At 30.1% G+C, this 9,201-nt stretch overlaps 1 protein-coding gene and 1 long non-coding RNA gene across 4 annotated transcripts; one reads left to right on the forward strand and one right to left on the reverse strand.

Annotated features, from left to right (window-relative positions):
- Positions 1-416: 416 nt before the first annotated feature.
- LOC143249361 (serine/threonine-protein kinase PAK 3-like) lies at positions 417-8,971 on the reverse strand. 3 transcript variants are annotated; one of them, XM_076499080.1, is made up of 6 exons: positions 8,717-8,964; positions 7,251-7,343; positions 6,275-6,471; positions 5,838-5,975; positions 1,102-3,009; positions 417-638 (listed from the first exon to the last, which is right to left on the reverse strand). In XM_076499080.1, exons 3-5 carry the CDS (start codon positions 6,395-6,397, stop codon positions 2,911-2,913), a joined length of 360 nt encoding a protein of 119 aa, XP_076355195.1. In that variant the 5' UTR covers positions 6,398-6,471; positions 7,251-7,343; positions 8,717-8,964; the 3' UTR covers positions 417-638; positions 1,102-2,910. The 3 variants fall into 3 exon arrangements, with proteins under 3 accessions (XP_076355195.1, XP_076355194.1, XP_076355193.1); XM_076499079.1 differs by having other exon boundaries at positions 417-682; XM_076499078.1 differs by lacking the exons at positions 417-638; positions 1,102-3,009; positions 5,838-5,975 and adding an exon at positions 6,886-6,985 and having other exon boundaries at positions 6,419-6,471; positions 8,717-8,971.
- On the forward strand, positions 4,268-5,285 carry LOC143248361 (uncharacterized). The gene is made up of 3 exons (XR_013026941.1): positions 4,268-4,285; positions 4,635-4,779; positions 5,197-5,285. It is a non-coding gene; the product is annotated as an uncharacterized LOC143248361 (long non-coding RNA).
- Positions 8,972-9,201: the final 230 nt, after the last annotated feature.

Here is a 9,201-nt window from a genome sequence, read left to right on the forward strand (position 1 = left end):
TATTGCTGTCTGGTAGATCATGACCGGACATGGAGACACGAGCTGTAACATAGATATTACGATCAAAAATAGTTTTTATATAAAAAACTAAAGTCACTGTACTATATAAAGCTGCAGGCCCGTTACTAAAGATTTGGAGGTCTTATTGTAAAAATAAAATCTGTGTCTTAACTTGGTCCATGTATATTTCTTTAACATATAAAATCAGGTTTAAAAGTCGAGTTCAGATACAATTTGTAATTACAATTATAATTTTTCACAAAGTTATTTTATATAAAACCAGTAATTCAAATCAAATGTTACATACTTTTCAAACAAATACAAATTCAAAGACTCTTAACAAAACAGAAAATATGTCACGCTTACTTTTGATTGTATCATAAATATTAATTTTTAGAATATAGTAAAGGCCTGTACAACTGTGTTTCAATATTTAAATAACTAATAAGTTTGGCTTTAAGTATTTCTATTACAGAATCACTCACTTCTCCCGATTGCATGAACAGTCCTTTTTATTCCTCTAACTGTCATACAATTGTCAAGGTTCGATACTCTAGTAATCGTTACAATGGCCAGTTCTGCTCTCGATCCTCGATACTGGCCGGACAACCACCAAAGAAGCCAGACCATTAAGTACACTGGAATGAAGATTTCAAATTCTATTGGCAATGAAGCTATCCACCTTGAAAGATGATTTACTAGTTGTCAGATAAGAAGATAATACTACACAACTTTAACATTTTAGAAATATACAAACAAAACTACATCATAGGAATTTAAGAAAAAACCTATTTTATAAGATATTTAAAGTACATTTCATGGTGAAATTACACCATATTAGTACCGAAATTGGGCTTTTATCAAGATAAAACCTAACTTTTATCCTTTTAACTTGCCTTAATTTATACTTATCATGATGTAATAATTTAGTCACAAAACAGACATACAGAAAGGGGTTTCAAGGTTTTTATAATGCTCTTCATTGTTTAATATTATTGCAGTAATAATTGTCTTAAGTATTTCCATAGGTTGTTCATGTTATGTTTTGATAACAGTGATGATTACAAGCTGATAAACAAGTGCAACAGTTTTGTGACTTACACAAGTGTTTGTTGACCTTCTAAAAAGTGGATACAATTTCAGATGCCACAGTCTTCATGACCTGCAATAAACTTCTTAAAATTATAGTTAATTCTTTGTAACTATCAGATCTTGCTTTGAAGATAAATTTGCATCATGTGTATGTTAAATAATTGGATATTTATAGTTTCAATATTACAGTTAATGTATTTATGCGTCTATTCGTGTGTTTACCTTCTTTGTTCCATTATACTTAATCTGTATAAACCACTTAAAACTACTACAGATATCCCATTATATGGTTTTGTCTGTAACGACAATTAACCAACAAAACATTTTTTTATCAAAATCATACTCTACACATTAACTAAATGTTGTTTATGCAGAATTCCTATCTTATTTTATTGATATTTTCTCGATAATTTCAAATATGTTAGTGAAATGGAATAAACTGTATCAAATAAACCTCCATAGTTCTTTTGGATTTTTACACAAAAATATAGATAATATCAAAAATAGCAAAAGGTTCAATCAAGTAAGCTTGACACCATAATTAAAGCAATAAATCAAATAAATAAGGTACTCTTACTGATACTTTGAATTCATAACAGTAATGACATCAGAATGCACATGAATTAACACAACAGACCTTAGTAATGATTCTTATTAATACATATAAATACTTGAAGGACAACATGGGAACCTGTTGAATCATCTAGGCCGTCTCATTTACAATACTAATCGATAAAGTAAGGAAAAAATACTCAAATTCAACAAATATGATTAAAATATTTATCAAGTCCTCAATTCATATCCGTTAACAGACTACATATATCACATTTGAATGAAAAACGTTCAAAGACCAACCACCCTTTTAAAGAACTAAAATTGTATTAGCAAAAGATGACTCTTACCATGCCAAAGTTTACACTTGTGTAACCTAATCTTACTTTTCTTATTATCAAGTACGAACTAAAATGATGCTTCAATAACATCCGTTTCCTTGACAATCGTCCCTTGCAGGTTCAGCGGTGAGTCTACGGATTTAGAATGCAAAAATGAGGGGGTTTGGTTCCCCTCGATGGACTCAGCAGATGGCCCAATGTGGCTTTGCTATAAGAAAAACACACACTCCTTGATAATCCTAAACATCTCAGATTACCAAAAACTCTTCTCACTGCTCAAGCAAGACAAGTAGGTACATACGTATCTGGACAGTTTGTATTGCCTCCATTGAAAAAAGTTTATAATCTCTTACAGCTGTCCACTATTCAAGAATTAAAATAAAACTATGTCTAGAAAATGCACAGTTTATTAACCATTCCATAATCATCAAATGTTAGTTTTTTCTGTATCATCCCTAAAAATCCCTTCCAGAATCCTAACATTTTGGTTATTTTAAATGTAATTACAAAAATTGATATTAATAATATTCAAAATTTCAGCAAACCTTATTCCTTATATTTTTTACTTTTTTTTAATTTCATAATCTCCCGTTTGGCCAATTAAACGAGCCTCTCTAAATCTTCAATCTTTGCAGTAATTGAGATTGTTTGAACTATTAATAACAAAAACTAATCGAGACTGCAAACTTCAAAACAATTTTCATTATCATTATCTATAATAGTAATATTGTCATTTAATACTTGATTCACAGTGTACAAAGTATAAAATAATGTCACAAGAACATCAACTCCCAGCTACTACTGGAACTAACTGGGATTTGTTTTTGGTTTTTGACAACTCTACATATTTCTTTACTTTTACTAAATTAACATTAACACGATATAAGTAAGTTCAGTTAATATGATGATAAGTCAGCATTATACATTAGTAATATATTGGGATACCTGGTTCTGATCTATTAATAATTTCTTCTACACATTTCGCTGCTGTCACTGTGAGGGGTTGTAAAGTGATGAATGGATGCTGTGTGAGAAATTAAAAAAACAAAAAAAGACATCTGTTTAACAAAATGTGTATAATGTGGAATAAAGACTTTTGTTAAACAAATGATTTTACTGTGTTAGGACAAGAGAATATTTTGTCATTCCTTTCATTGTATTCTTCATTGCCATTACTTATTGTAAAATTTCGAACTGAATGAACCCGTGTGAAAATAGTTACTTCTCAGAATTCCCTGTATATGTACCAAGGACATATCATAAGGGTTTTGCTTAAAAAAACAAACTGATCAAACTTAGAGCCTGAAATACTTGCCATTGTACTCTATGTAGTGTCTTAACTATACAGCTAACATAGGATACTAGTATATGCAAGAATAATTCAACTTACAAGCAACATACATATAAACGTTGATAAGAACGTGATTAACACTATATATTACGTTTTCTTCTTATGTCATGGTCCACAAAGCATAGAGAACAATAAGTAGAACAGGGAGTTTGCGTTACGTAACACTGCTCACTCTCTCCAAACTTTGATGAAATATAGACTTAAATCACTTCCCAAACACTGTCAAGTACACCTATACTGTGAAACTAAAAGAGGTAAATTGGTAAATGAGAAAACGAAAATTGGAACATCTTGGGTGGTGATAAGAAGGAAGACTGCCACTCATCTCAAACATGACATAAACAACCATGCTCCATGTATCTAGCAAAGTATTCAAAATAACCAAAGGATCATATATCTCTGTGAAAATTATATTTATACAGATTTACATAAATTATTCTAGTCTGTGAGGATTTACATCACAAAATCATACCACTCTTGATCATATGATATGATATAGACTAATTGCTAAGGCTCCAGTGTAACATCCTTTTCAAGACATATGGTATATTTCATTCACAACTACATGAATTGGCAAGTGGTTTCTCTTATGGTAGCTATGCAATTCTTCATAACGTGCTTATTTTATAAATATTAGATATGTGAGACTATCAAACTATGAACTTATAAAATAACAAAAACATTTGTAATTCTAAAAATTTATGGAAATACCTCAAACAGCTAAGTGACTCTTACTTGTGAAAACAAATTGTGCCTTAATCAATTTATGGAAGAGTTGTTTTTTTACTATGTAAATAATAATCTACATCATGTTTATATCTGAATAAAAACAAGGGAAAATGCTAACAATGAAACAGCTTTTGTAACTGGTATTACTTGTATAATATACAAAATACAAGAAGTAAGAAACAATTACTTCTTTTTGTAATAAGAAGTATCCTGATTATGGGTAAGTCATGAGACTTAGTGATATTTGTTTTTATTCATATACTTGAGACAGTCAAATTAATTTTTAAGGTCAAAAGTATTTCATTTGGAAATATATGTGGAATTAAAGCAATGCATATTATATTGTGTCTCTTTAAATGTGTTGTGGGATCAATAATTGTATTTTGTGTTAATTTTTCCAGTTACAGTGTATTTACACTGATGTAATTGCACTTGTTGGTAATACATATTTCTGCAAATATTTGTATTTCTGTCATCAATACATATGTGAGACTAAGGGTTTATTCACCATGTTATATAAATTACAGATATCATTACTTAACAACTCTAAATCTTCTTTCTATCATCAGTTATCCTGATTATAAAACATGTAACCAAGGTTGCTCAGAAGAAGATTCCTACTTACATAAACTAAGGAACCTTATAGTCTACTATGCAATGTTTACGGTATTTCTTGGCCTTGGGTTATGTCTTCTACTCCTTCGGGAATTAAAGGTAAGATTGTAACTCAAATAATCTAATTAAAAATCTTTCATGTGAACACTGTTAAAGGATTATCTGTTGAATTACTTTTGAGTTATTTTACTAATATTTACTCATGACATTCTAGGATTATTGTCTTTTCTTCAAAGTTTTGGTATTATACAATTCAAATATCCCTTTCATTACTTAACTGGTATCAGAACATTAAGTTCCCAGTTAGTCTGTAAATGTACCCCACTGGTACAGCTGTAAGTCTACAGATTTACAACTCTAAAAATCAGGGGCTTGATTCCCCTCGGTGGACTCAGCAGATAGCCCAATGTGACTTTGCTATAAAAAAAACATATACACACATATTCTGTAAACATATCAAAGGCTTAGAATTATTATTTTATAGTTGCAAAATTAATAACTACGTGTCTTTAGCAGAATACGAAATTTATTGAAAAGGAGGAATTAAAGATCTGCTCACCTGTTGAACTGGATGAGAAAGGTGCCATCATTATAAAAAAAGACCATTTATTTGTCAACCAAAGCACATGATAAGAAAGTAACAGAGAAGGAAAATACAGAAAAGTTAGAATAAAAATCAAACAACAAAACAAAATACACTTATAAATCTTACTCTATATAAATAGAGAACTGTCTCTTCGATAAGCCATACAATATAGTAAAACACAAATTTATTTTTTTCAATTTAAAGTATCTGAAAATAAAATCCAGCATTTTCACCTTTATAACTTTGGCACCACTATCAAGTTTAAACACTTTTACCTCTAAGAAATCAAGTAAAGTAAATGTGAACGGATGGGATTAAATGTAACAAGACGTTTTTATAAAGGAAAAATATTTAAGTAAATGTTGGTTAGGGAAGTGAAAATTACTCCATTTTTCATTAATAAAAGTTGATACTGTACAGAGTTATGGATATTATGAAATAAACAAATATGAAACTGTCAGATGGTGCCATATTAAGATAAACCTCTCAGATTCTAAGATGAACATTATAAGATAATAGGTTCAAAACAAAACAAAATAACCTAGTAAAATAACAGTACTTTCTACCATACCTTTAAGAGTTCACAAGCACTGTATCTTTTATCTTCATCAACTTCTAAGCACCTGTCTAGGAAATCTTTAAACACTGAAGACAGGTTATCTTTATATTTGATGTTTGGCTTCCCATTTCTTGCTATTAAATCTTTTACCTGAAAAAGGATTGTGACTTGATGACTAAATCAATACCTAACTTTAACAACAAATAATATTAAAGCAAAGCATTAATGCATCCAAATTATTAAAAGACTATATTTTATTCACTGAAAGCCTCAAAATTTTATACTATTGCTGTATCAAAGTCTTTAATTGTCTCTCTAATTCAATGTTGATGATTTTTAAAACTTAAACAACTTACATAGAAGAAAAATAAGTGACATTCAAATGAGGAAAAACTCAAATTCAATCTACTTTTACTCTTTGATTCTAAGTACTCATTGCCAGGACTTACCATGTCAGGATCTTCGTCGTAGTAAGGAGGGCTACCATCTAACATTTCAATTGCTGTGATACCTAGCGACCATACGTCAACTTTAGGCCCATACTCTTTTCCTCTTACTATTTCAGGAGCCATCCAGCAACGAGTCCCAACCTCAGATGTCCTTTCGTTTCGTTCTTCGGATATTTTTGCACATAGTCCAAAATCACCTGTGTGATGGAAAGAACCAAAAGAAAGTTATCATATCAATAAAGTAGCTGGTGTTAAAAAGTTTAAAGTTTTTACACGCTTTTGATTTTTAGCCACAACACACAATTTAAGAAAACTCTGTCAAAAGTAATACATCTGTAATTAACGTGTTTTATAATACTCAAATCTTGGAAAGTTGAACTTCAGATAGACAGGATTCAAAAACAATATAAATATTTTTGTGTGTTTGCTCATTGTATAATACGACTGGTTCATAGTACCTGGAGCCAAATGTTACTTTCCATTCATATGTATATATAATTAATAATAAGTTCTTTATATAATGGTGCTTTTTGAGAAATAAACTCTTACAAACAAGTTAAAACACTTAGAAATGCACATATTCACAAAGACATACATGTCTAGAAACTAACCTAGTTTTATCCTTCAATCCTTTCCAACCAAAATGTTATCACTTTTAATATCTCGGTGAATAACATTGTTAAAATGCAGAAAGTCTAATCCCTTGAGAACCTAAATAAAATATTAGTTTATTTTAAAAATTAATATCTTAAGATGTCAGTATAATTTTTATTCAGTGTGCCTTAGTTATTTAATATCTTACATACACATTCATATATACATACATACATATATATCAGGTTATCCCATACGTACTGTCTGCAAATTTAATATTAAAAGTGAATCATCATTTCTGTCTTTGTAAAAGGCTATAATGACTGAAATATGTAGTAAGACAAATAAGAGAAACCTATTAATAACAATCAATACAACTTACTTCCTTACAAACTGCTGATATTTCACTTTCACAGAAACAGGTTTCGTTGATAACATTAGTCAGGCAGCCAACTTCTAAATATTCCATTATTATCTAAACAAAAAAAAGTTTATGATTTCTCTTACAGTTTCTTCCTTAATAAAATTATACGTAATAATGAGACAGAAGAATTTACTTTTCCTCATTTGAAATTCTGACAGAAATCATATACCTAATCAAAATAGCAAAGTTGTTTAAAATATTCTTCATGACGAAGGAAACAAGCTAAAATCACTTCTTTAACATTGTTCAGGAGTTAGACACTTATGTTATAGTAAAATGTGCAGTTCAAAGAAAAAAATACAAATTCAATTTAAAGAGTGAATTACAAAAGAACACTTTTCTACATCCTTCCTACTTTTATCTATTTCTACTTTTATTTTACTAAGTGAAAAGAATTTTTGAAGTACACTCATGTATATTGATCACTGAAGTTGTGATATCATCCAAAAAATTTATAAATATTATGTTGGATGGCATTTTGTGTAAGAAACTGAAAATTTAATATTTATTGCATTTAACATTAAACAATGTTCAAGGTTTTCCATGTCATGCTCCATTTCAGTGTATTGTATAAACTGCTAATAATTTAACAAACTGATTTCTCCTCAAAAAAATAATTTCAACAACTATATATACAAAGTGGCCCCTAAGTCCCATCCCATCCATATATTATTATGATACATTCAATTATGCATGTATTATAAATTTGTTTCTTTTTTTCAGAGAAATATAGCCGATGTAAGCCCATTTACACTTCAAGAGTGTATTGTGAAAAGTACGCAGGTACATGAGCGCAAGAATACTGGTAACACCACACAGATACTCTGGATACATATGATATATGCATAGGTAGGGGTTACGGGCCACCCTGTAGACGGTGAACCAAACATATGTAAATAGAAGCTGAATGAACTAAATGTATAAAGTAAAATTGCCAATGATATAAATTGTGCTGGAACACAAAGTGTGCTAGCAGTCGCACAGCATGTTAGAATAAACTTATTTTGAAGTCATATACAGTGGAACCCCTCTAGGCGGCCACCCCTTGAAAGTAGTCATTCAATCACAGTCCTTTTTTTTTGTTTGCATATCCCTAATTATGTACAGTGGAACCCCTCTATTCAGGCCAGTTTGTCTCAGTCCCAAAGGTGGCTGCTTTAGGGGGGGTTCCACTGTATATGGAATAAATTAAAATTTGTTGTGTCAGAAGCAAATGTGGATGTAACCACACAGTCTCCTTCTCTATAACAACAATTTAAAATTCACACATCTATGAGTAATATGTAAAAACATTCTTAAACTTGTGGGCTTGCTCAAAACTATCCCACTTAATTAAATAAAGCCGGTACCTTTACCTTCACTCTATAACTAGTAAATTTAAAAATAAAACAGAGTTAACTAATATATAACGCTAAAACACTTACCCAGAGTTCATCACCGACAATGAAGCTGTCCAAGTAGTTCACAATATTCGGATGTTTTTTCTCCTGGAGCACTGAAAGTTCGGTGATGAGAAGTTCTTTTCTAATTTCTTCCGTTAAGTTAATCTGCTTTATAACCACTTCCAACCCTGTTTCTGTTTCTACTGCTGAATACACAGTTCCTGAACAACTGAAACAATAAAATATCATAAGAATCTGTAATGTGCCAATATGTGAATGCATTACCATGCACTACTGATAAAACAAAAGAGGATTATATGTTTCTAATTTTATATATTTGAAGGTGATAAAATTGAATGTTTACTTCATAATACAGCAATTAAAAAATCGTTCCCAATTAAATGTTTGTTATTATATAAATGTTACTCTGACATACTGATAAAATATATATATATTAGACTATATTCACAAAAGTAAGTACAACCTTTTAATATTACATTAATAAACTTTTGTAAGAGTTTAGCCAT

This window comes from Tachypleus tridentatus, chromosome 4, assembly GCF_004210375.1.
Source record: "Tachypleus tridentatus isolate NWPU-2018 chromosome 4, ASM421037v1, whole genome shotgun sequence".
Lineage (NCBI taxonomy): Eukaryota > Metazoa > Arthropoda > Merostomata > Xiphosura > Limulidae > Tachypleus > Tachypleus tridentatus.